The sequence below is a fragment of the Anomalospiza imberbis genome, chromosome 1 (assembly GCF_031753505.1).
Source record: "Anomalospiza imberbis isolate Cuckoo-Finch-1a 21T00152 chromosome 1, ASM3175350v1, whole genome shotgun sequence".
NCBI lineage: Eukaryota > Metazoa > Chordata > Aves > Passeriformes > Viduidae > Anomalospiza > Anomalospiza imberbis.
The window spans coordinates 137,354,753-137,381,656 of NC_089681.1; the positions used below are offsets into that span (position 1 = coordinate 137,354,753).

The following is a 26,904-nucleotide window of genomic DNA, read 5'->3' on the forward strand; positions in this document are numbered from 1 at the left end:
ATAGGAAGGTGTATGACAAAGTCAGAGTAAAGGAAAATTATTTCAGTGGGACCAGTTTTCGTAAGAGGATTGGCAGACTCAAGGTAAGGCAGAGAAGAAGATGGAGAAACAGGTTGTACTAAACTGGATCACAAGGTATCATTCTACAAGAAATTATTCTGCTTGTGCTTTTCTTTGTCTCCTTTATAATTCTATGCCAGAGCACCATATAGGTAAATCTTATTTTCCCAATTATTCCTGTTGGCTCTGCACCACTGTAATTGAAGGGTTCTGCTCTTCTCTCAGCATGAGCTCACCGAGAACAAATTGCTCTTACAGAGGAACTGATGTGTGAGCACATGCTGGGAGGACCTGACAGTGCATGGGGCAGCTCAGCCACTGGCACAGAACCAGCTCTCAGTGAGCAGGGAGCATGCATGCCACTTCTAATTACATGACTTCTTAATGTCAATATCTCTGGAGAAAAAAAAAGTGCCTTAAACAGGACATTTCTTCTCCTGGTCTCAAAACACTCTCCAGAGGTGGTAGAATCTGTCACAGTTAGAACTGGACACTGAGAAATTCAGCAAAGTCTGTCCACCCAGATCTGAATCACTGCAATCTTTTAGGAATGTTAGATGGGAAGAGGAGGGAATCAAAAGATTGTTGCCCACAGCATCTGCCAACAAACCTGCTTCTTATTTTTACCATCTCACATGTGGAAAAAACATTAACACATCACAATATCTCTTTGTGGGAAGCATTTCTAAGATTCTATTATTCTGATTCATATCACTACTGCAATCATGCTGGTCAATGAGTTCTTCGATTCTGATGTTAACTTCCAGTGTCCCACTAATTGACTCAATAGAGAGAATTACTATTACTGGTCAGTGTAGTGGAACACTGAATAACCACAACTGTTTCAATCTTAAAAAAAAAAAAAAAAGGTTTTAAGGAGCTGAGATAAAGCACAGGATTAAAGGAACATGCTAATAAAATTATTATAGACTTGATCTGCATTTTCATTCTGACCAGCACTTTGCAGTCAAACACAACACCTTGTGTGTGGTATATGACAACACTTAATTTTAAAGAAAAGTTCCACTGGGCAGGTAAGCACTACATTGAATTAAAAGGTATCTCTCGTTTCCTATAAGATTTAAAATTAATAACCTCGGGAAAATAATTGCCTGACTGCTGAGAAATGATACATAAAGCAAAGTCATAAAGGCATTATATACTCTGTGTATGTATTTAAATGTTCCCTCGTTACCCCTGATTACAGCTTGCCACATCAACAAAACACCTGGTCTGATATTTTTCTTACATTGAAACCTCTTGGCCAGTTGGATTTTTTATCTCAAAAGCAGCTGAAACCTTTGTTTACCATCTCACAGGACATGTTGTTACAGTCTCGTGCTGAAGATCTTTCTTAATGACATGCTTGATGGAACTGAACGATGCATGTTAACCAGATTTCACCTTCACTATTAATAACAGCGCAGCTCCTACCTGAAATGTCTTCTATAATTGTGTAATTACACAGCTCATTTATCCAATTGTTAAGCCAGGAGTCTGATTAAATATTAACAACAGCTTGGTTCTCCTAGTGTCATTAGTTGGAAAGCAACCCTGTAATCTCAGGTAACCCATGATGGTAATTATCCTTCACAGTTCCCCTCAGCTGAAAATCCAGCACAATCAGAGCAGATGAGGTTGCCCAGTAGAAAACACATCACCCCTCTGTTCCTCCTCACCTCAACACTACCTGAGCCCTGTGCTGTGTTTGTGGACTTCCCATGATCGAAAAACAGGTACAGAGCACTGCAGAGGGCGGCACTGGCTGGATTTGCTTCTTTAATCCCATGCTGCATGTTGAGAAATTGCAGCCTGACTTCCAAAGTCATTTGTTACTTTAAATCAAAGAAGGGGAAGTTTGGTTTGGTCCAGACATTCCTTCCCATGGAAAACAAGGGGAAAAGCAGAGCATCCCAGCTTGTGACAAGCTGTGAGTGATGCTCTTGTATGTGGCCTTGCATCAGAGGGGTACATGCCCAGGGAATATCCCAAATTATAGACGACCTAAGATGAAATGCATAAACCAGGAGCAAGCTGCACTTTCAATGCACTCTGCATGGGAGTATCACAAGGACCTTTAAAATAAAATGTTGCAGAAGAGAGCATCAAAATGCTATAAACAACCCAAAGCAATGTCAAACAGATGTTTAGCTGAGCCCTCTGAGGAGAAGCCCTGCGTGCTGCTGCCCACAGCCCTCACCAAACACCTGGGGACCCACCTGAGCTGGGTGGGGGGACACAAGCTCTGCCTCTGGGATGGGGACCACTTCATGGGGACATTTGAAAGGCCCTGAGCATTGGGCATTGGGGATGCAAGGGTGTGGGCACTGCTGGATCCAGAAGATCCAGATTTTCCCAGCTGCTGCGGCAGTGTTAACAGATGACTGCCTGGAGCAGCAGGGCTTTCCCCCATTAACATCTTATTACGATGAAAGGCGCAGTTTATACCTCCCAGAGTTATTGCTTCCAGGCTGTCTGCAGACTCAGGTGAAGCCGTGCATCTGGTTCAGGTTTTCTGCCTTCCCGTTGCAGTGAGGAGGACGGGATCATAATTTGTGTGTGAGGAGAGCGGGGCTGGAGGTGGGCTGGGACGGGGGGGGCTTGTCACCTGTCAAGCTGGGCCACCAACACACTGCCTGGCATGTGCTGTGCGCAGCCCCTCGTGGCTCCCCTTCCCCGGGCACTGAGGCACACCCCGGCATGTGGGGCACAGCCACAGGAGGGGAAGGGCCGGGGTTTGCTCTCGGGTTGCTCTGGGACCTCTCGGAGCGTAGGGCAGGGCTGCTCCGGAGCGGGGCACGCAGAGGGGCACGCAGCAGCTGGCACTGGAAAACTCCCTGATCCATAAGGCGCTGCTGCTCCGCTCAGGCTCCCAGCGCGGCTCTGGCAGGTGATGAATTTGAAATAAGATTTGCAGGATCAGAGTCAGAAATCAATAAACTCCATCAGCTAGGATCTAGCAGCTGTCTGAAACAACAGGTTACAGCAGCTGATAAATACTTTAAGGTGGAGGAAATGAATTAAAAATAAGACCAAAATATGATCATAAATCATGCTCTCCAGCTGCTAACACTGTATGGGAACAAAACCCAAGAAATAACCACAATCTGGTATATCCCTTAAAACACAGGTAGTACAACCTCTCCAAGGATGGATACCTTTATAGGGAGGGCAGGTTATGCTATAAGTGACCAAATAGCTCTGTGTTTAAGTTTTAGCTGCCAAGTTTTTGCGATTCAGAAAGCTGAATTATCAATTCCTATATTCTTTCTGAAATCCACTGCAGAAAATCCTCATCCACCACTCTGCAGTAATCTTTCCCTTATACTTGTACCAATTGTGTACATAAAGGATTCAGTGAAATACTATAGATCCTCATGACTCTTGGCCTCAGCAGGGATTTTTTGGAAGCACAGAAAATGTTTGGGCTCACCTCACCAGCAGGCATCTTGCAGGTGGGACATGCATTAGGAAATGCTCTTGTCTGAGAAGCACTGGGGAGCCCTCCATCAGCTGAGGCTTCCCTCTCCATCATTTTCCTTTACAGCCAAAGCTATTAAAAATGTGTTTTAAGCTAATACATATTAAATATAGACAAGAAAGACAGAAGACCAACGTGTCTGAGAGGAAGGGATGGCCAGTGAGGCAAGCCTGGAGATATCAGAGCAACCTCCATCCCCCAGGGCCAGAGTGGAATTTCCCACCTTGTCCAGCCTGGGCTGGGACAAAGCGCTGGGACCTGGTGCTGCCAAGGCTGAGGGAGACACCAGCAGCTTCACTCTCCCTGGAAGTGTTGCCTCCAATCCTGCGAGAAGGAGACCCAGCAGTCTGTGAGAAGAACTGACTTGTCAATAATTTGTTACAGCAGCCAGGTACCTGTGTGGCTGCATTTTCTCCTGGGTGGCACAGGTCACACACAGGGGGAAACTCTGCAGTCACCTGTGGACAGCAACTATGGAGCTGCAGGCTCATGTACTGGTTTCCCTCTGGAATCACAGGGAGAGTCAGGGCAGATGGGCAAATGTAGCCTTTGTGGGCAATGGATGAGAAGCACACAAAATATTGGCAAGGTCACTTGTTTGCAGCTGTGCTCAATAGCTTTAGCAAGCTCCTAAGGACTGCAAAGATCATCTCAGGAAAGGAGGCTCTGACATGGCCACCATTCCTGCAGATGTTTCTGGCTTATTACAATCTTTGTGCCTTATGCTAAATAAACCTCTTAATAATATGTTGTTGGTATTTAAACATCTGTAACAACTGATCGTCAGAAAACATCCAATAGCCAAAGAGATCACACATGAAACTTGATTTTTGCAGCACATCACTCACTGCCTTCTGTAGTGCTGCAAGTAGCTCTACTGAAAAATAAAACCACCTGGAGGAAAAAATTTGTTCAGTAAAAGCTGACCAGAATAAAAGGAGTTTTTTTTTCCTTCTGGCCTTGCACAGACATTTTACAAACAGTTGTTTTCCAAAACAGTGTATTGATCTTCAGTAATACTGGTACTGTGTGCCAGGGGCCTGCCTGTCCTCTGGTGATGCAGAGGATCACAGAACATGGTTGCTGCTCTGCAGCAGAATTGCCCAATTCCCCAGAAAGATGTGAATTGCCATTCAGAGACCCAAAGCAGCACCTGTTCCAGCAGCAAGTTAGTTCCAGCCAACAGAGCTGTGTGATCTCGGGGAGCCACCTGCAAAAGCCCACACAAAAGTGCTCCCCAGAAACCTTCCAGCCTCATAAACCTCTCACAGGCCCCCGAAGGCCATAAATTCTGCAGGGTCTCTCACAACTGTTTCAAAACATTTAATGTTTTCCTTCTGCTCTGTGGTTTCACTGCTCACAGTGGGATCTCTGCACCCACCTGATATTGAGCCTGGAAGAGTTTTGCTCCATATGCCAAAAACCGCTTTGGAATGGAGCTAAATTGTCTTGGCTGATGCCTGTCTAGATAAGACATTGAACCCACTTCCTCATAATATGATTTATTTTAAATTAGACAGGGAAAAAAAGCAATTGAGGTAAGTATTTGAATCAGATTTTCAGTTTCTAATGCCAGGCTTTAAGATATCGGTGGAACAGTTTAATGGCATCAGCTCTGAACTGAAAAACTTGAGTGTGGGACAAGTATAATATTTCTCTCCATAAACATAAAAATGCTGTTTAAAAACAAGCACCCCAAACAAGTAGAAGCAGCTTGTAAGGAAAATGCTTCATCCTGTCACCTTAGCAGGAGTAAACACTGAATGATTTACTGAAAAGAAAACTGATTGAAAATGCAAAGTTCACTTGTACAGGAAAGGAAGTGTAGAAATGTGAACAAACCCAGCTGGGCCATGAAAAGAAAACTGAGAAATGGGAATGGCAATGCAAAACTGAAAGTGCCTGAAAAACCACCAGAAAATGATTTTGTTGCACAGAAACTGGGAAGGACCCACTTGTTTCTGCTGCCAAACATCTATCAAACGAAGAACATTGATATGTGAGCCAGAGCTACATCATGCAGAGGAAAACCCAAGCAATCTCAATGATTATAGCTGGTTTGGTCCATTCTCAATATTGAACTATGATTTGGAAGCATTTATGAAGTCAAAAGAAAAAGAAAGACATGAAGGTTGGTGTATACACCCCAAAGCTGTCAACCCTCAACCTCATCTCCCACCATTCCTCAGTGAGATGAGTGATCTTCTGTGAGCGGGGTGCACTGGGTGTAAACAACCAGGAGCTGGGTACTGAACCAGGCACTTCTGTCGTGGGCAGAAACAGGCCCAGAGGAAAACAACCTTGGGCTGTGCTGAGAGAGGAGCCGTCAGGAAAGACAAGGTACCATCATTTTTGAAGGACCAGCATTTCAAGTTATTTTATTTAATACCTTTTATTAACAAGGTAGTAGAATCCTAATGAAATCTGTGGATCTGACAGAATTAATTGGTTTAATAAGGGAGATTGGAATACCATGCATGAGACCCAGATGACTGTGGGTTCAAATATTAGAAGCAGATTAAATCTGACTGCACCAACTGTTCATCACACACCTGGAGACTCCTAAGTGGAACTCTAGCTTTCACATGGGGACTTACTTGGTTTGACATTGAAAGGGGAGAACTTCAGCTCACAAGTGGATTACAAGCCACCAGCACAGTGAGGCAGTATAGAAGGATATCAAACTCTAGGACCTGAGAAGTTTATTCCTATTGCTCTGAGCTTCATGCACAGCCAATCATGCTTTCTTCTACAAGAGGCTGGAAGAGCCTCATAGTTCCCTGCTGCCTGCAGCTCCTGTGGGAGCTGCCATAGCCCTCCCAGCATGGCAGAGCTCCCAGCGATGTTTGCAGGGGCAGCCAGTCTCTCCTTGAGCACCAGCTCAGGGCACTCACACCTAACGTGGTGAACAAGAGACAAAAAAATAAAATCATGTACTGTCTCCAAAACTTGGCCAAGACTGTAAGCCATCCTTGCAACTGGGCAGTGAAAGAGATGCTCTGCTCTTCCTAGCTTGCCACCATCTCCAGAATCCTTCCCCCTCTGCTGCAGCTGGCCCAGGGCTTAGTGAGAAGGAGAGATCTGTGTGCTCCTTGCTCCTGCTCCTTAACCACAGTGCTTGAGGGCTGAAGTATCATAATGCACCAAGCTGAACTTCACATCAATTATTTTAACATGAAGCCTGTACCAGATTTCACTAGCAAAGCATTTCATGTGGGACAAAAATATTCTGTTTCCAGCAGTGAGTCATGTTTTTCTTATTTGGGCACTGATGGAGCCTGTGATGGGAAGTGCTGAAATAAGAGCGAGAGGCTCAGTGTGCTTGTACCTCTCCCCTTCCCTGGACACATATCTCCCCAAAGGAAAAGGGATTCCACTGTATGTCCATGGGTGCACTTCAGTCAACTCTGATGCTCACCACTGGGTAAAAAAATATATAGGTTTTTGTTAATTTCTAACACTTGAAAGTTTCTTATACAATGAATGACTAAAAGGGATTTTGCTGGAAAGAACTTCTATATGCAGAGAAAAGGAGGGTACAGATAGAAGGACAACAAAAAATACTGCTTAGTACAGCACACCTGAGAGTGCCAAACTGCTGTTACATTGTCATGGCTATTTCTAAAAGTACATGACAATCTTACTCTATTTGAAATCCCTGAAAACACCTCCAGACCTGCTTGTCTTCATTAATTTTCTTACACTGTCTATAAAACATCAATCAATAACCAATGCTACAGATGAGAAACTCTGTGTGAGGGAGGAAAAAACTAAAGCAAACCATGTGGTCTTTGAGTCTCAAAGAAAGAAATCACTGTGGCCACCCATGGCTAGTCAGTTTTCACTTATTAATTTCTACTTGGCATTAGATGCTGCTGTTCTTTGCAGAGACTGAGATTTTTTACACAAATGATAATAAGGAAATTTTTCTGCTTTCTGCCTGAGCAGCCAATCCCCACTGCAGTCAACAGGAGCCCAGGGAGCACAGTGAACCTGCACTTGGTGAGGGTCTTGGTGAGGGGATGGTGCCATGTCTGAAAGAGAACACAGGAAGGGTGGAAAAGCTCCTCACTGACTTTAATCTGCAATGGGAAACCAAATACACTTTCATTTTAATTTCCTTCTCAAATATTCTTTTCCTTTTAATCCCTTGCAGAGATTTTAAAAATACATTTTTAAAAAATGTATGTAAAATACCTTTTTAGTTATGTTGCCTTCACTCTTAATAAATATCCAGCTCTAGAAATATTTTTAAAATTCTGCAGGTCTTCACATGCTTTTATTGCCCTGGTTTGGTACCTTATGCAAAATGCAATTTGGTGGGTGAGTTCAGACCAGTCTATTCCAACTTATATTGTAATTGTATACAACAATTGACATCTTTCTCTATAACTAAGTAAATAAAACTATTCCTTGTGTTTCCTCTCTCTCATTTTAGATTTCCTGTCAGACTCACTCTTCGTCCCGTAATTACTGATAACATACCAGTGAGGACATTCAATGAAATCCAAGTAAGGTTCTTGTACTGAGATTTCTTGTCTTGTTCTGATTGCTGTAATCAGCATGAGGAACAGGACTTTTATTAGTACACACAAAATTTTCTTGTGAATTAATTAGAAGAGATGAGATATGTTGCTCCATAATTCACTTAATTCTCCCTTCTCACCATGTCCTCCCATAGCCTTGCCCAGTGCTGTGGCTGTTGGCCAGCAGGCAACAACCAGATGCCAGAAGGGGCTGGTTGTCACATGTCACATCATGAGTGTCTGTCCTGCAGAGACTTGCAGTTAGAATACTATTAGCTGCCAAAGAAATTCCCAAATTACCTGATTTTAAGTGTTTTCAGGATCTGCTGGAACGGCCTCCCGGGCCCTGCTGCAGGGCTCCCCTCCGCAGGCAGCTCTGGCTGGAGGCAGCACCGGTCTCTGCCCACGCTGCCACCCCGTGCCAGCTGACCGGCAGAGCGAGCCCACCCTGGGCAGCCACAGCAGCCTGCAGCCAGGGAAAGGCAAGGGCTGGACTGTGAGGCACAGGATGGGCTGTGCCTGGCTTACCTGGGAGCTGGCAAGCCCAGAGGCATGGTGACCTTGGCCCCTCCTGAATGAATCTTGCTCTTGAGACACATCTCTCTTTGAGGCTGTGAAAATGTTCCCAATGTATTTTAATTAATATTCCACCAGATGAGTTATGGAGCAGCTCAAAGTTCTCCCACCCAATTACAGTTCTGGCCATTAATGCAGCAGGTTATTAAAGCCAAGTTAAGGAAGGAAGGAAGGGGGCTGCATTTGCCACACTGCTTTATTTCTCAGAAGCTTGGTGTTTAGAAATAAACTAATCACTTCCACTTGACAGCAAGCAAGGCACTACTGCTCTGTTGTCTGAGTCTTCAGAAGCATTTGGATCCATTCAGTGGTTTAACAGAATAGGGTTTGCCTGTTCAGAGCAGGATGCTGGGTGACTGTGCTGATACTCATGTATCAAATCTAGCAGTCATATAACCAGCAGAAAACTTGAAAGGTGAAAAGGTGAATGATGAGAGACTTGGAGACTTGAAATTATGTATTTCATTATAATGCCTTTTCTTTTACTGAAGACTCCTGTTGCCAAACACTGAAGGTTCAGTCGATTTCCAGACTTAGCAGTGATTAAAGTTCCACCATCTATTCTCCATGGAAAAGTACTACTATGGCATTATGGCAAAGAAAGGATGTTGCAATCAGATACTGCACAGAGAACTGAACGGTTCCAAGTTAACTTCATACCTGCACCTCTCCCTTGCCTCAGGGAGAACTTCTCAGTTCCCCTCAAAACAAAAAGATCTAATGTTTTCTTTTGGTTCAAAAGTTGTTCTCTATTATATTGCAATTTCATGAGAATAGCTGAACAGCAAGCTATTCTCTACTACGAATTTTATCTGAAAGGAGTTACTCACACTCAGAGATCCTGCATGCATTAGGGAATTTTGTTGAGTTTTTCTCGAAGCTTTGTTTCTCTCTGCTTACACTTTACTTTCTTTTTCCTGTCTTAATTTTTTCAGCCTGGTGTTTTTCAAAATCACCACTGCCACATTTCAGGGAGTCTGAAAAGATATTGAGTAACAAACCCCTAACTTTTCTTTCGAATGAGAATGAATCCTAAAAAACTTCATGAGCTGGAAAGCTTTAAAACAAAGAATGCTGCCCTATGCCTCATATCAACCATATCTCCTAGAACAAAACCTTATTCAGTGCTGAGTAAACAATAATGTACTTCCCCTCTTAAATCTAACCTGTTGATTTATCATCTTACTTTCCTTGGACACAACTGCAAAAGCGGAATTATTTTTCACAGCTGACAGTGGGAATGCAGAGCCCAGGAGTCAGAGAGCCCCAGAGACCTGACAGTCTTCTTGAACTGTCTGAAAAACACCTGGAAAAATGCAATTCATCTGAACAATGCAGAGAGAAGGCAGAATAAAGGGTGAGCCTAATTGGTTCTGACTATTAAAGTCAGATCTCAAGTTTTCTCTAGAGATGTGTACTAGAGCAACCACTATTAAGGCACCCAGATCCCTTTTAAAAGGGCTAATTTGATCAAATTCTACAATAATTTAAGACTACGACACTGTTCGGAGATCTGCATATGATACTTGACAGTAAAAACTGTCAAATGTCTGTCATTGACACCAAGTGAATCATTTGGAAGATGGTTGGTATCGCAGGAGCCAAAGGGAACAGTCTGGCATACAATGAGGCTTCAGGATAGTTTGCTGAGCACTAACTCAAACCCAATCCTATTTATTATGCCAAAATGAACACAAGACAAAAGCTCAAAAGATGAAGAATTCCTGCCATGAAGGTGTAGGAACAGTTTATTGCCAAGTGATGGATGAAATGAGTTTGGTGTCAGCAAACCCTCTCGTGCTGCACAGGATGCTCAGCGTTTCCAAACCCAAACCCTTGGCTGCAAGGAGGAGCTTTTGTTGAGCAGCGTTTCCAGACTGGCCACCCTCACCCAGGGCTCCCATCACATGTGAGGGGAGCAGGTACAGGAACTGCAACAGACTTTCCCTGCATTCTCTCCTGCATGTGGAGCTCTCAGATGGATCCTCTAAGGCCTGCAGGTTTCTCATTTTTTTTCAATCTCTCACCTTACATAAGCACTTCATTTATCAGAAAGAAAGGGGGGAAAAGCCATTCTGTGTTGAAATTGACTGCCACCTGCATTGCTTCCTAATGTAAACTAATCCCAGTGGAAAGGTTTAGCACCAGTCTTTTCTGCTGGACCAGTAAATCATTCTCAGAAACATCATTTCAGCCTTTCAAGTGGTGTTACCCAGCAGGAGTGGCACATTTTTTAAAAAGAGATTCCAACAATGCAACAATTAATCCAATTTCCTTGAAGAACTTGTGTGACCTCTGTGTATTTCAGGGTTCAGATCAGCCATACATATATTAGCAATACAATAATAACAGTCGCTGCATTTTAATAAAAATAATTAGAATGTACTGTCCAGTGTGACATTAACACACAAATTAGAAGTGTTCCAGAGACTTAATCCTTTTATAATTTTGTGTGTGATTGTGTGTGCATACCTGTATAAAGACACTGGAAACACTGCTCTTGAAAGACATGAGGCTATTAACCTGTGCAGACAGTGCAGTTGTCTCCTGGAGTGCTGTATCCCATCCATTTATCAGCCCAGCTGTCTCACAAGGTAAAAATAAAATGGTGCTTTCAGTTTAACAGGCTGCAATCAACTTACGAAGCAGGGCTGGGCTCTGCTGTACTGGGCCTGGGAGTCTAAGAAGTGAATTAGGAGAGTAGCACGTAAAACAGCATGAACCCCCTAAATTCTGCCCTAGAAAACTTTGTCTCCAAATATTCATAAAAGAGATTAAAAATAAGTAAGCTTTCAAACAGTCTGTACCATTTCTCTATTTTATAGTTCACTGCAATTTCTTTTAATTACCTTGCAATTTAAATCAGTTTAATTCTAGATCTGGTTCCCCTTAAAAATGTCTTCTTGCAAACTTTGATTAGCTCCAGAGAAAAGAGAGCAGATGACTTTAAATGGCACAGAGGTGGATTTATTGGCAAGTGTGTCAGGTCTGCACTTAGCAAGGAATTGGCAGATAGCAGAATATGGCTGGACAGGATTCAAACTCCAAGGACTTGGAGCTGAAAAAGGATTTATTTGAATAGCAAAGTATAGGAGTGTTATTTGCTGCAGTTAAAATTATTAGAAGCTTTTAACTAAAAACATGAAGAAATTAAACTTCCCGTGAAAGGCAAGCAACTGCATTACTTCAAAGGTATTGTCATTTATTTCTTTCCTTCCTCACTGTGTCACTTACTGCTCCTAGCAATAGGAAGGTATATGGCTCTCCTTGATCAGGTGATGTTCAAAAGCCATATTAAACCTGAACCTACACAAAATTACTGGGCATTCAGGAAATAAAATGCTTTATTTTTATCTTAAATCAACTGTAGCAAAAAAAAAAAAAAAAAAAAAAAAAAAAAAAAAAAAAAGTGGTCTATTCACTGCATGTGAAAAGTAGGAAGCCTGTAGTCCCAGAAAAAGCAGAGTCAAAGGAGTGTGAGCTGCTTCATATGGACAGACAAGAGGCTTGGCCACGGTCTGAAGCAACAAAGCCAGAGGGTTGTGCTGAGAGAAGTTCACACTACTGAAGGACTGCCAGCTGAAACTAGAACTTTATTTGGGGTTGTGGGGATTTTTTTGTCTCAAATGTCACATTTTAAAAAAGTAAAAAATTTGCTTGTGACAGTGCTTGAAATGTCAGCTGACACACTGGAGCCTTGTTTACACTCATGACCCTCACACTGGCAATGGAGCAGTGGGAACTGCAACACAAGTGGCTTCCAAACAGCAAAAACCACTGCTCTGCTCCTGGGCTGGTGCTAAGCCCTGCTTTGGGCAGGAGGCTGGCCCAGCATCCCCTGCAACCTGTTTTCCTGAAACATTCTGCAAAGGAGTGTTCAGAGCTACTCAGTCCCAGACCTTTGGATGGCAAAAAAAGAGGGGCAGGGCGAGGCAAGGCAAGATCTGTCAGTCTCTGAACTGCTGCTTTATGTCATGGTATCTGTGTGAGACACTTTCATGGAACTTCTCTGATTCCATTATTAAATTCTAACATGACATTCTAGTCTTTTACAATGACACATGAAAGCCCCAAATCACATTCAGCAGCTGCTTTTTCTTATACCAACACTGCACTTTTTTTACCCGACTTCTTATCAGTGTTGCATCTGCAGGAAACTCAGTGAACCATTTTCCTACTTTTTTAAGCACAGATGCAGCTTTTGATTTCATTTTTATGGACTAAAGCTAAAAGATGTTTTCCTCAGAAAGCTGAATGACCACACTGCACATCTGGCAGCAGCTGGTCTCAGCAGCCAGCACGTGGCTCACCTAACTACCAGCAGGTACCTGAGACACCAAAAGAAGAGGACATTGGCAAAGGAATCTATGCCATTTGGAAAAGCTCATGCCTAAGGAAGCTGAGGGTGCTCCAGACTGAGGTACCTCACATGGAAGCAGAGTTGGGAATGACGTAACAAAGGGGGTGGAATGGAGAAGTTTAAGGCTCCAGGACACTTCCACCAAAGCCAGTCATACAGAAGCTTGAACTTATATTCAAAACATTGTGCCAACCTCCATCATGACTCCTTCCCTCACACATTTCCTTCCCTTTCCTCCACTGAAATCTGCTCTAAGCTCCCTAAAAAGTGCTTGAGTATCTTCATGGCTTGGACCACAGTCTGGACTGGCGTAACAGCAGAAATATTTAGCAGAAAAATTCTAGTCAAAGAGAAGGCATGGACATTTTTTAATTGTTATCTCCCTTGGCCAAGCTAAGTAACTATAGATACGAACAAACTGTTTGTACCCATCAGTAGAAGATCTGTCATCTATAAATATCATCTACACTGATGTGTAGTAAGTGTGCAGAGCAATTCTCATATGGAACACTTTGCTCACGCATCTCTTTCCTATAGAACTTACTTTTTCTGGCTTCATCTGTTAATTCTAGATTAAAAAGGGAGGTTTCTGCAAAGTAACTTCAGAATGATGTTTTTGGGTTTGTCAGCAGCAAAAATCATAATTCATCCCATCATTTCTAATGCTTTCAATAAAATTTAAAAAAAAATAAATAAAAGGGAAAAAGCTTCCTTTGTACTCGACAGCATCAGCACAAATATGGTACTCGACAGTATCATATTTTACACCACCTCTGGTAGTACCACGTCCAAAAAACTGCTAACAAAGCACAAATAGAGAAGTATGTTATTGCCATTTTTCAGGATTTCTTGAAGGTTTGTCAATAAGGTATTACAAATTCACCCAAGTCTGAAAACCAAGTTATTTTTACACTGAAATTTCTAGTTTCTGAGAACTTGAGAACTGCAGAATGGTCAGCCTCATGGAGTCATACACTGAACCCCAAACCTTGCATGTTTCCCCACGCTGTGCATATAGATATGTGTATATATATATATATATATATATATATATATATATATATATATATAATGCCACCAAGACTTTTTGAGTCCATGGAACATGTCTGCTTGTTTAGAAAAAAGGAGACACATTTTTCACTGAAACTTGCTTGCAGACTCAGGTCTTCTTCAGTACTCTTCACCAAGAAAAATTATGGCAATTTAATACAAAGTGGAGAAAATCCTGCAATGTGACAGATTAGCTATAAAAGTGCACACTGAAATGAAGACAACCTTTAAGCCATTAGACTTTTCTTCATGAGACCAGATTTTTTCTGTGTCATACTCAGCACGCAGAGATTTTAGTTTTTCAGAGCTATATGAATTTGACAAGTAAACCTACTACAGTTAATAGCATTTTAATCTTTATGCATAACCACCCCAGACCTGCATTGCACAGGTTTGATAACAGCAACTGACAGTTGAATTTGAAGTGTACATTACATTCCAAAATAGGTGCAAGTGTAAGTGGGTGTGTTGTAAAAATACAATGTACTACACAGCTGAGCCTAGAAAAGCTGGTGATCCTCAAACATCATCATCATCTGCACGAAATGGGCAGAAATCTGCTCCTTTAGATACCTGTTCATCCTTCTTATGACATACTCTTTGAAGAGCTCAGTGAATAGTAGATAAAATAAGTATCTAACGATGTATAACAGAAACTCCGATTGAGCTAAAAAGCAGCAAGCTGAATTCTAATAAATAGATGAAGCAAAACATTTACTGCCAGCAACTATGTCAAGTTAGACATAGGAAACTCCAGTTCTGCAGCTGGAGAAGGACAATACTCTGCAAGCCAGAAAAGTGATGGAACTCCTCCAGCTTTGGTTATTTATGGTGTGATGATGAAGGAACAACTCTTCATGTGAGGAACATCTTTAAAGCTGAACAGTAAAGCTGAAAGAGAGACTTAATGAAAAATCAGAGGGGAACAAAACTACAGCTACAAAAACAATGACATTCAGTTTAACAATTTCAAAACATAATTTTTCTGCAAAACCAGATGTTAACTCGTCCAACTTCATGGTAAACAGCAAACTGTATTTATAACAACCCTTCTGCTGGACAGCAAACACACACTACTAAATGTTGCAGTATATAAGGCTCACTTTGGACCTCCAAATCTTATCAAAATGAACACAAATGCCAAACAAACACATTTTAAACAAGGGACACATCTGTATTTAATGCAAAGCTATTTTCAAAAAATCCCAACCTTTCATAATCTACCATAATTTTAATAGCCTGAAACGTAAGAATGCTTTCAGGCTCATAAAAAAAAGACTTCTAATCTTAAACATTAATGAGGACACTGAGAAGTGGCTTAGAACCATGCTTTAAAACATGTTTTCAGGTTTTAAACCGCTGAAAGCTGAGATCCCTTTACCCATTTGGCCTGGAGAAAGGGAGAGAAGTACAAAAATATGAGACGACTGCACATGAAAATTTCTACTGAAGAAAATGCAACTGACTCCCTCATTCCAGCCCCTTCCTCCCATCACCACTGCAGCTCCCCCCTCCAGGGAAAGTGCACCTCTTGCCTGATGACCACCCCCAAACAAATCATCGATATCACTGGCTCTGATGCACCACTGTTTTTAACAAGTATCTTTTGAAAATAATTTTAAATGGCCACTCTGATGCTGTTCCTAAACAGAAGGGACTCTGTCTCAGTACTGAATTTATGTCAGCTCATTTTAAACTATACCTTGGGATGGGTGATTTAATGTTCATTCTAAAAAAAGATCATGATCAAAACTTTTAAATGGTTTTTCACAACTCATAAAATGCATGCTTTATGCTGGGAATGAACTTCCCTTTGACACAGTGTAACTATGGGAAGGAGGGATTGTTCTCACATTTCTGTTTCATGGAAAACACCTTGCTGTTTGATTTTTAAAGTTAAAGGATTAAGTTACAGGGGCAAAAAATGCTGCTAAATGCAACACACTCTACTAAGTTAAATACAGCCTCAGTCTGATAAGAAACACTGACTTTAAAAATAGCTGTTCCTGTCCAAATATGCCAGTGAAAATAAATATGAATATATTGGAATATTATAAATAATGTGTAATATATCATAACATTAAAAGATGAATGTGTCAAGAACAAGAACAAGTACTACTTTTAAGGTAATTCAGCATAAAAACCCCAATATATGAAAGCAAAGAAACAGCCACAAATCTGAATTTATAGCAACAGATAGTAGGAAGAAAGTTTTGAAGATCCATGGGAAAATACAGTTCTGTAGGCATTTTCTTTTTGTATTTTGTTATTCTCGATTCCTACCTTACATTCCACTTCAGGGCAAAGCATCATACAACAAGAAATTGCATTCAAAACTATTAGGTCATCAAAACTGCCTTTACTGTTTATAAACAAAACACATACACAAAATATTGCAACAGCTTGTGAAATCCCACTCAGAAAGCTCAACACTTTCAGACCTCTGCTCATGTTTCCATTACCATAATTTTTGCAAAACAGTGAGAGGCAACCCAGGCCATTTTAGGAATGACTCTTTTATCGTTGCAATCCCTCAATTACAGCTGACCACAAGAAGGAATGAATAGAGTAGTACTGTAGGGACAGTACTGGTGTATTTTTCAGCTTGCCCTCTGGCATGCTCTGACTTCTGCTGGAAAGTGATGTGGTGATTTCTTAGACTTGCCTCCATTATTGCTCCCAAACTAATTCAGAGGAACATAAGGCTTTAAGCAGTTTAAATATCAATTTCAAATTGGATTCAATGGTTTCAATGACCTTTTCATCAAAACCAAGCTCCAGAACTCCAACCTCTTACAGCCTGACAGGAGCTGCCCATTTGGAGATGTGCTGGGCTCCATCTTAATGGGTAGCAACTCATCTTTAACCCAAAAAGCTACAGGCATATAAATACATGTGAAGTTTTTACTTCTAAAATACAAATATCTTTGCTGTTACCAGGACAGAACTGAACACCAAAAACACCTGCAAGCAATGAGCATGTTTGAAGACATTGAAATCAGGAAAACAAGAATTAGAAGTTCTTAAAATTATAGACTACAAAGCTCCTGAGTGCCGGCTGCATGTCTGCACATTTACATGATTGAGAGAACTGCATGGAAAAATGCAAAATCTGGGAGCATAGTCAGACCTGACTTCCAGTCAGGTCTGTAATTTCATTTAAGACTGAGATTACTTCAAATAAATTGATTTATTTCTGTGTGTACAGTATAATTTAACTCACCAGTATATTTCATTGAGGTTAATCATTAGTATTGAGTTATTTGCTGTTATAAAGTTCCTTAAGCATGAATTTGAAGTACAAGAATTCATAATCACCTTCCATGTACTCATGTGGAATGATACAGTATAAACACATTTTCTAGTCACCAAAATAAAGGTTAATATGGCTTTAAAATAATCCCCAACAAACCTAACTAACCTTTTAAGTGATACACCTGTTGAGTTAGTTTAGCAAGACAGTGAAAGAACAATTTGTAAGGTAGTTAAGGTTTTTCATAGCATTGTAGAGTTAAGCTTCAATATTCACCATTATCAGAAAGTTCAATAACTCCTTGTTTTGATACCAAAGTAAAAATTGTCCATAAAGTGGAAGGGTCTTCACAATTATGATGACTCTGCCAATGATTACAAAGATCCTCTTTTCTTCCAAATAACTGTTTGCATAAAATGCAGTTATAGCTTGCTTTAGACCAAAATTCTATTTTTTTCCTTGGTGTGCCAAACCCCACATTTTGCATCTCCTTAGAGGCTTCGCTAATTCCTGACTGGGTTGGTTCACTTTTAGGTACAATATTGACATTATTTTGATGGTGGAAGTACATCTGTCTCTTTGGTTTTGGAACATTATACAGCTCCTCCTGACGGGCACTGCACTTTGCTAAATGTCTTCTCTCATTGTGCTGTTTCCACACGTGGGTTGTATGTTTGACCAGCTTCCCCTTTGTTCCTCTGCTTCCTTGCAAAACCCCTTCCTTCACTCTTCCCTGAATCTCTTCTCCATGACAGCACAGTAAGTGAAACTTCATTTCACCAAAAGACTCTGCAATAAACTGGCAACGACCACATTTGACCTGTAATTTCACTCCTCCCGGGTTATGGAACAGGTCCTCAAAACTGCACTTATTTCCCCTGTTAAAAAAAGGAAATACACACTATTTAAGTATTAGCCAGGCAGAGAAGAGGGATGGCAATTTCTGTCCTTACAAGTTCCAAGAAGAGATGACAGTCAAGAAACACTTTTAATTAAAAACAGGCATTGTTTCTACAGCATCTAATTCATTTGGAAAAGGAAAAAAAAAAAAGAAATTAATAAATAATAGTAAGGCTGATTAGGGAAAAACTGAAACCAAATGACACTTCTGAGTTTAAGAATTGCCTCCAAAATTAGTTTTGGTAGAAATAACCTTTTAACAACACCAGCCTTTAATAAAAGGCTGATAACTTTTGTTAAAGTTCATGATTCAGGGAGGTCAATCCAAATACTTCTAGTGCTGTGCTAGAAAAGTGAAAATTACTATTACCTGTAATGTACAAGTAACAGAAACCTACTTGTTAACAGTGAGTGATCTAGGTCAACTTAAGGCAAAACCACCTCCCTTTCCAAGATGGAAACAATGAAATTTCACAGTTTCTTGCTTTTTTTTTCTGTAAGTCAGTAACATGGTTTAGAAAAGTTTAAATACCTAATTGGCAATTGGACAGCCCCTCTCCCTGATTTAGGACAGCTCTGTAGTATAAAGGATACACGGGCAGTCCCTGGTTAACACAATCAAACAACATCTCCTCAGACATCTTCTCATAACATCTACAAGAAGGACCTCAAAACACTGTGCATTTATACATATTAGACAGATTACCCAACAGAACAGATAAACTGAATGATTCACTGTATGACAGCTACTAAAAGTACTGGTGTTTGTTAGTCTCAAGACCATAAAAGTTTCTGACTGATGCTCCAGAGAGTGCAGCTATGAAAAGTAAAACAAGGTGAATGGAACTGCAGTGAGGAGCTACACTGAAGCCCCGAGTGCTCTCAAAAAAAAGGCAAACAAAAAAGGCAACGTTTATACTGTATCAAGAGATTTCACCTCAAAAGCATAATACAGAGGTAAAAGTATGTTCTATCCATCTTAAAACAGTGCATGTTAACTTTTCTACTTGGTTGAGTGATTGCAAAAGCAGCAGTAAACTCAGGACAGAGTAGCTCACAGCACCCCCTAAAAGGAAGTGGGATAATGATGTTTAACAGGGAAAACAAATGACAAGCTAATAATGAAATATGAATTGTTTTTTGCTTACTGCAATTGGTTCCCTTATCTTCTAGGGAAAACCCCAAAGTGGGTGGGACAAAAGAAAGAGTACTAGCTACAAGAAACCAACTGATCCAAATACGGCAATATATTGGGTGTTACTAAAATATATGCAAAATTATTTTGGATATTCAAGTGTCAATAATGATTTATAGTCAATAAATCAGCTAAAATATACTGGTTGGTCTAATGGATTGACTAGATTCAAATGGAATATTTAAACTACTAGGAATCTCACTTGGTGGAAAAAAGCAATAATTTTCAAAGTGGTGAGGTTTATTAATTTCCACTGACAACTTGAAATCCAGTTTTCATTAGCATTTAATTACTGAAAACTCTCACCTCTCTGCAGCTTCTTCTGCCTCTTTTATATTCCTGTCTCTCTTCTTTAAAGTATCTTGCACCTGTGGCTCGCTAGCGTAGGGCTCTGTGCTGATAACAACCCTGTGGACTTCTCTGAGGTGGCCAAAGTACACTTTCGCATGGCCAAAAACTTTAGCACAGAATTCACAGCACACCAGCTTTTTGGATTTGCCTTCATTGTGATGAAGCTTCATATGGGTGCTCAGGCTCCCAGAATGGATATATGCCTTCCTGCAGATCCTGCAGCTGTAGGGCCGCCTGCTCGTGTGCGTGTTCATGTGGTCCTGGAGATGGTGCTTGAACTGGAACGTATGGTTACAAACATGACATCTGTGCAGCGGCTTAGGGGTGCCTGAACACATATCTCTACTTAGATCGCTCGGTTTAGCTGATGTAGCATCACTGTGCTTGGAACTTAAGCATTTATTGGTGAGTGAACCATTTAAAAAGAAGTCTTGCTCACAAGACGGCGTCTCTACAATTGCTGCAGGAGTCAGCGGTGCGAACGCCTGCACAACTACCACTGGTTTTGGTCTGATACTGCGGTATTTTTTTACTGCTTCTGCTTTATTGTCTTCAGGTGTCTGAATATCAACCTTTGCCCTCTCTCTTCCTTCTCTAAACTTATTAATGATGCATTTCCTTCGCTTGGCCTGAAAAGCCAATAAATCTTCCGGGGTTCTTTTTTTCCTGCCTCTTCTTTTAGAGGTTGCGCTGCTCAATTTTTTAAGACTGTCGACATCATCCACTTTGCTGGATGGAGAGAAGGTATTTTCTTGAATGGATTGTTTGGGGACTTGTGTAAATGATACACCTAATTGCTTATCAAAGGCTTTGGTTTTCATCAAAGATGGTATCTTTTCACATTCAGATTTTAGTGAATAACCAGGTATGTCCATAACATTAATATTCTGCTTAGATTTACAGAACACTGAAGTTTTCATTCTGGAATAAGGCAAAATAGGGAGTTTTCCTTTTGGTGCTGATGGAGTCATCTGAACTGTACTGCCAAAAACTGCTGGTGACAAGACAGCAACAGGATTTGCAGAATTTGTGGGTTTTTCCTTTAGTTTCTCAGATGTCAGGAGTAACTCTCTTGTGGTTTCCGATGCTGTCTTCACAGAGTGTATATTAAGTTTCATGGGATTAGTTGTACTTGCTGGTTTGGATAGAGAGTCTTCAACTACAGATGGTCCAGAAATAATATTGCTAGCAATTTCAGTTTTCTTCATTAAAAGAGATCTAGATTCTACACAACTGCTTTTATTTACTAATGGGGCAACTCCAATTTCAGCTGATTCACAGTCTGCTATCATCCCCTGCTCAGCTGAATCTGAACTAGAATGAGTTTCAGGACAGTCTTCAGGTAGAGCAGTCATGGGGGAAGTCTGTGATGAGATCAGTGCTTTGGTAGGAATCTTGTCACGTGCACTCAAACCAGAGATTTGTGCTGGTTTTTTGTCACTCAGCAACTTATTTCTTACAGATTGGTACCTGGGGATGGGCAGCTTTAGGTTTTCAGAGGGAGCCACAGCTGACTGCTGAACTTGCTGTGTTAGCGCAGGCGCAACACATGGCACAGCCAACAGGGAAAACGTGCCCTTGTGAGCAGCCACCTGCATGACAGCATAGTTGTGAGCTGGCACCACCAGGGGCTTAGAACCTGAAGCTGAAATTGGTGTCATTGGCTCAGGCAAAGATGACTGAAGGCAAGAAACCACTCCAGATGTTAAAATTTTTGGTACCATTTTTGGAGCAATGGTCCTAAACTGACTTTTCTTCTGAAAACTTTGTATTATATCCGAAGGGGATTTCTGTTTATCTGTAAGAATAACATAACACAGATGTAATATGATACACAGTATTTTTTAAAAATTACTCTCTCAAAAATAAAACTGCTTAAAAAGGATACTATTACACACAAGTTTATAAAAAATATTTAGGCATTTAAATGACCACCAAATTAAATCTAGAATTGCAGAAGTTTCATAGACAAAAGCATTGTTCGAAGCAACATGCTTGAACACATATTTGCAAAAAAAAAACTTCTCTTAGTCAAATCTTGATTGGATGTTTCATTCTAGGTTAGAAACTACATGACATTTCAGAACAAATACACCCATAAGCCTCTTCAGCTCTGGAAAAGCTGCGAGAGCATGCTGGCAATATTCTGCTGGAAAAACAGGGACAGGATTTAAGATCCATGACACAGAACTTCTCTGAGCACCAGCTCTGATCATGTGTCTCAAACAGAATGATACAGAATATCTTTCAGACATTCTCTACTATTTAGAATTTGTGGGTTTTATTAGATACAGACCAAAGTTTGCCTGATAATGTCTTAGAAAAATTACTGCTGCAAAACATGCAAATAATGTATAATAAAAATAAAGAGGACTTGGAAAAAATATGTGAATATTAACTACTGTTAAACACCCAATCACAAAAATTACTCAGGTGCCACTAATACACAACAGAACTACTGCAGTAAATTATTTAAACACTTTCTTGAAAGATGCAATTTATCAAGGTTATATAACAATTTCTTCCTGTTTCTATTTGTGTTCATAAAAGTCGCAGCTGTTTTTAGTAAAGAATATGAGGATAATTTAAACAAACAAAAGGAAAATTATAAAATTCATGACATAATATGCATTAGGCAGCAAAGACATCTGCTGATCTTTCAGACTCCACAGAAAAGGAGTTGATACATAGTTAATTGTACCACTACCATTTCATCTATCAGTCTCATTACCCACTCTCAAATTCAATTATTGACGCTTCCAGTTCTCAAAATCTGGAATAGGTTTCCTGGAAAAATGGAAATTGCAACCACTGAAAATTCAGCTACAAAAATTCCAGGCAGAAAGGCAATTTGGACATAAGCAAAAATCATTTGAGAGTGGGATCACATTTGAATTGAATACATGAAAATAAATGCTACAACCTTGAAATATTGTAGTATAATAATTCCATAGGAAAGTTTCCATTCCTTGCCATCTTAAAGACTTGTATTACAAACACATTTATAGGTGATTCTGGACTTAAAACTGTACCCGTGAATTAGTACCAACACTGGAAATTCCAGTAAATTTATCTTAATCCTGGATGTTCTTCTCAGACGTCACACACTTTGCAACAAGCACTGCAAGCTACAGACCTATCATGTTTCATGACCAGAACTCCTGGACAGATATAAATGCATATTCATGGTGTGCACATGTACAGTAAAGCCACTGCCTTCAGGACATGCTGGATTCACTGAGCAATCACATATAAACTATGCAGTTCGTATTTAGTAGATCTGATGCTTTTCAAAACTCTTTGATCATCAGATTTATAGAGCAATAACTATGCAGGGCATAAGCCTTTGATCCTTTTATTGCCATCTACTGCATCAAACCCCAAGTCCAATATGCACTTTCTTTATACTCCAGTTAAGTTAAACTACTGGGCACCACCGTAACTCTCTTTCTGCTCAATGTCTGTAGAGATGTTCTGAATTTCTAGACATTCTGTGCAGACTGGGCTACTGTACACTTGGAAGTCCTACATAAATAGAGATCCCTGCACACAGGGATAAATCCAGGCTTGTGTAACCTGGAAAAAGCAGAAGCATGATATGTTTAAAATTGTTTCCGTACAGCACTTTTTCCTCTCAATTTTAATTTTTTTTAATCTAGTTACTAAATATATAGAAATCTTTTCATTTTCAGCTACTAAGATTTCTGTTAGTCAGATGATTATTTGTTTCCCACAAGGTATCTTCCTGTTGCTTTTGAGTACGCAATTTAAGTACTTCTGAGAAGAAGAATAAAATTATGTAAAGTATTGTAATCACTAACCAAACTAGCCCTGAACTTCAATGGTAGCTACAAGTCAAACCATATGGCTTAAATACAGCAGAAGACAGAATAAGAGTACTTTCCTTTTAGGGGACAGAATCAGTTCTTATTTCTCCAGATTATGCTTGTCATACACTGACAATAAAGACCTTTCCCAAATCAGCAGCTATTCAGCTTGCCACAATATTCAACATGAAGCTGTTTCCATTCTCTCTAATTTCTATTGTTCCTATCCATTTTTATTTCAAAATTTCATTCATTGATTTGCATAAAACTTTTAGGAATGCCAGCATTTCAGCAGACTACTACCCCTGCTACTCCAAGTTACAAGGCATCCACTCTTCAACCAATGGTAACAGGAAAAAGTGGAAGTTTTGCTTTCACTTTGTGTGGTGGACATGTCACCTGCACAAATGGCAGCCATAAAAGCTGCAATTCGAAGTTAGGAGGAAATACTTGTAGAAATAATGTATTGCATTAGCTTTAAAAAGAATCATATATTTCTCAAATGCATTGACTTGCCTAATGCAAAATTAAGCAGTAAAATCACTTCTCTATGAAGTATCTCCACATATTTTCTCACCACTCCACAGGAGAGTGTTGCTCTAAAAGCCAAGAGCTTCATCAATATCAAACACAAGATGCTCTTTTAAACAAGGTCTGTTTAGATCAATACCCTTCTTACACAGGTAACACACTACTAAGAATTGATGTAAGTGTTTGAGAAGGGATTTTTATACAAACACTCTTTCCAATTAGTGTAATTTTATCCTAAGTTCTCCAGGCAAGCTATGTTTGGTACCAACCTTCATTACCGATATTATTTTTTTTGTCCCCTTCCTTTTTCACAAGTTTACATTAGACATTTTAGTGCACAAATATTCATTGCAGTGCTTCTGGTAAGCAAAGGAATACTCAGCTCTGCATTTCCCTCCCCTCCAACACAGCTACTGTAGTTAAGCTGCTTAGCCAGTGCCTAAATATAGAGAAGGAAGCAGACTAGCTGCCTGAAGATGCTCCAGGCTCTGTTAACATATTGCCTGCAGACTGGGAAAGCTAACTGGAAGAACTGGTGGAAGACTACTTAGCATCTTGGATCAGGAGAAAGCAGTCAGTCAATTCACAGGCTGGAGGTTTTACTGACCCCACTCAGAGCATGCAAGTATTATCAGTGACTAAAATTCTGTTTTCCATTTATAGCTGGTGAAAAGTTTCCACAACTTCCTTTGCACACAGCAAGAGCTATAGTAATTCATGTCTTCACCACATTGAATATGCTCTGGCTGGCTGGCTTGTACAAAAGCAGCTTGGAAACCTCATATGCATCTCTCAGGGGCATTCCATCTCTTCCAAATTATTTCTGTCTCTGATTCAAAGGACTCATTTTGACTTGTCATCTGTGACCTGAGAAAAAGCCTTTGTGCCTATGCAATCCCATGAAGTCTTTCACCTAAGATGGGGAAGTTTCAGTTCAGGGAGGCTCTGTAATGGCATTTGTGAGGATGGCCCTTCATTTTAGAAAATGTTCTTTCTACAATTAAATCTGCAAATCCTTCATCTGCAAATCCTTCACTGGAAGGCAACAATTTTTATACTTTCTTTAAAATTTTCATTAATTACAAAGGAAATAAATGAAAACATTAGATTTAATATCTGAAGGATGTGAAGCTCATTTTTAACTGCTGTATCCTCAGTCTTTCAGATGAGTGTGGAGTTGGGGCAACAGGTAGACACTTTTAAATAATTACACACAAGGCTCAACCAAATGTAATTCAACCTATTTACTTTAACAGTCTCTGTTAAAAGATTAACGGTTACCATGCCAGGACCTGCAAGTACAAAATCCCTCAGATACTTGCAGGATGTTATAAGCTTTCATCCCTTCTAAATAACCTTAAAATTTTGGAGAAGTGGACAGTGACACACCAACACAAAAATCAATTATGCATTAAATTCTCTGATAGATCCATGCTGGGAAGAGTCCTCTGGAAGAAAAGGAGTTTCCATGGGTTGCTGCGTCTTCATGGTTCCCCTGCCTTCCCAAGTCATCCAAGTCTGGTCTACCTCAGCCTAGTCTGCCTTATTTTTGTACTTCCTTTAGTCTGTTCCCTATGTAAAGCACACAACATAGCTGAACTCAGATGCCGTAGAAAGTATCAGAAGAAATTTAATTTTCAGTACTATCTAGTCTGTTTTGAAAATAACCACCAAATAGCCACCACAGAAACCACTGAGTAATAGTGTTCATTTTTTAAATAATCCTTGTAGGCCCACCTCAGTTGGGCAAGTATGTATTTTATTTATGTATGAATTGACATATGAGAGAAAATAACACCAAAAAAGAATAATCTTGTTTTGAAGAAAAAGACAGAATAGAGATGAAGATTAATGAGTTTTCAATGAATATTAATACTGTTGAGTCTTTTGCTGACTTTGAAAGAAAGAGTATCTTTTCTGTGGGAAAGAAAAAAAATGCACAACTCTCTAACATACATTAGATCTTTTTCTGCCAATGATAATTAAGCATTCATTTTGCCAAATCTCCGTACACACTAAATACCTGTGGATACTGTCTTTCCAGCACAAGTTTCTTGCTTTTGCTGACCCAGCATACTTTGTTGGACACAATGTTTCTCTGCAGGATTAGCATGCAAAAAAACACCACCTGCAAAAGTGCTTCAGTTATAAATAGATCCCAGGACAAAAAAACCCAAAACAACCAAACCCTCCAAACCAACAAAACCCAGGAAAAGACAATATAAAACAGCAATATAAAACATTAACTTCCAGTTAATGCATCAAGAAAATGATGGCTTTTTGTTCTTTGCCATTTTTCTCTCCTCAAAATACACTTTAAAATCTAATACATTACATGCCAAATGCAAGGTGATAGCTTAATAATTGAGTAAAGCTGGTTAATGTGGCAAACAGATGGGATGGTTTAGCTTCAGTGTCATGGCAGACACTCAACAGCAGCAAAACAAAATGCTTCAAAAAATGAAGATTCAGTAGCTTTATTGAGTAGTTTTAACACAGGGACTAAATTCTAGGCTCATTTACACTTTCCATAATTCCATGTAAATAAACTGCAGATATTATAGAAAACAGAATTTGGACTTCTTTATTCAAAACCAGTTTTGCCACACACCTGTACAAAGTAAGATTAGTAATAAAGCCTACAAACCATGAGTTTCCAGTTCTGTACAGCAATTAATTTGCAGTTGTTTCTACCTTTGCTAATAATAACTACCTAGGTGGAATGTTCTGTTCTGGGTATTTGCATCAGAAAATCTTCTAAAATTAATTTCAACAAAAAATACCAGCCATTCTC

The 26,904-nt window shown here is 40.0% G+C and overlaps 1 protein-coding gene across 16 annotated transcripts in view; it reads right to left on the reverse strand.

The window, feature by feature from the left end:
• Positions 1-16,657: 16,657 nt before the first annotated feature.
• ZNF438 (zinc finger protein 438) overlaps positions 16,658-26,904 on the reverse strand; it is a 50,154-nt gene continuing 39,907 nt past the window's right edge. For 8 of the 16 annotated variants that reach the window (XM_068172792.1, XM_068172783.1, XM_068172774.1 and 5 more), the window contains 3 exons: positions 26,134-26,238; positions 19,708-21,550; positions 16,658-18,184 (listed from right to left, as the gene is read on the reverse strand). In XM_068172792.1, coding sequence (XP_068028893.1) covers positions 17,572-18,184; positions 19,708-21,550; positions 26,134-26,238 — 2,561 coding nt within the window. In that variant the 3' untranslated portion in view covers positions 16,658-17,571. The remainder of the gene's footprint in view (positions 18,185-19,707; positions 21,551-26,133; positions 26,239-26,904) is intronic. The other 8 variants (XM_068172893.1, XM_068172883.1, XM_068172756.1 and 5 more) reach the window with 1 other exon arrangement.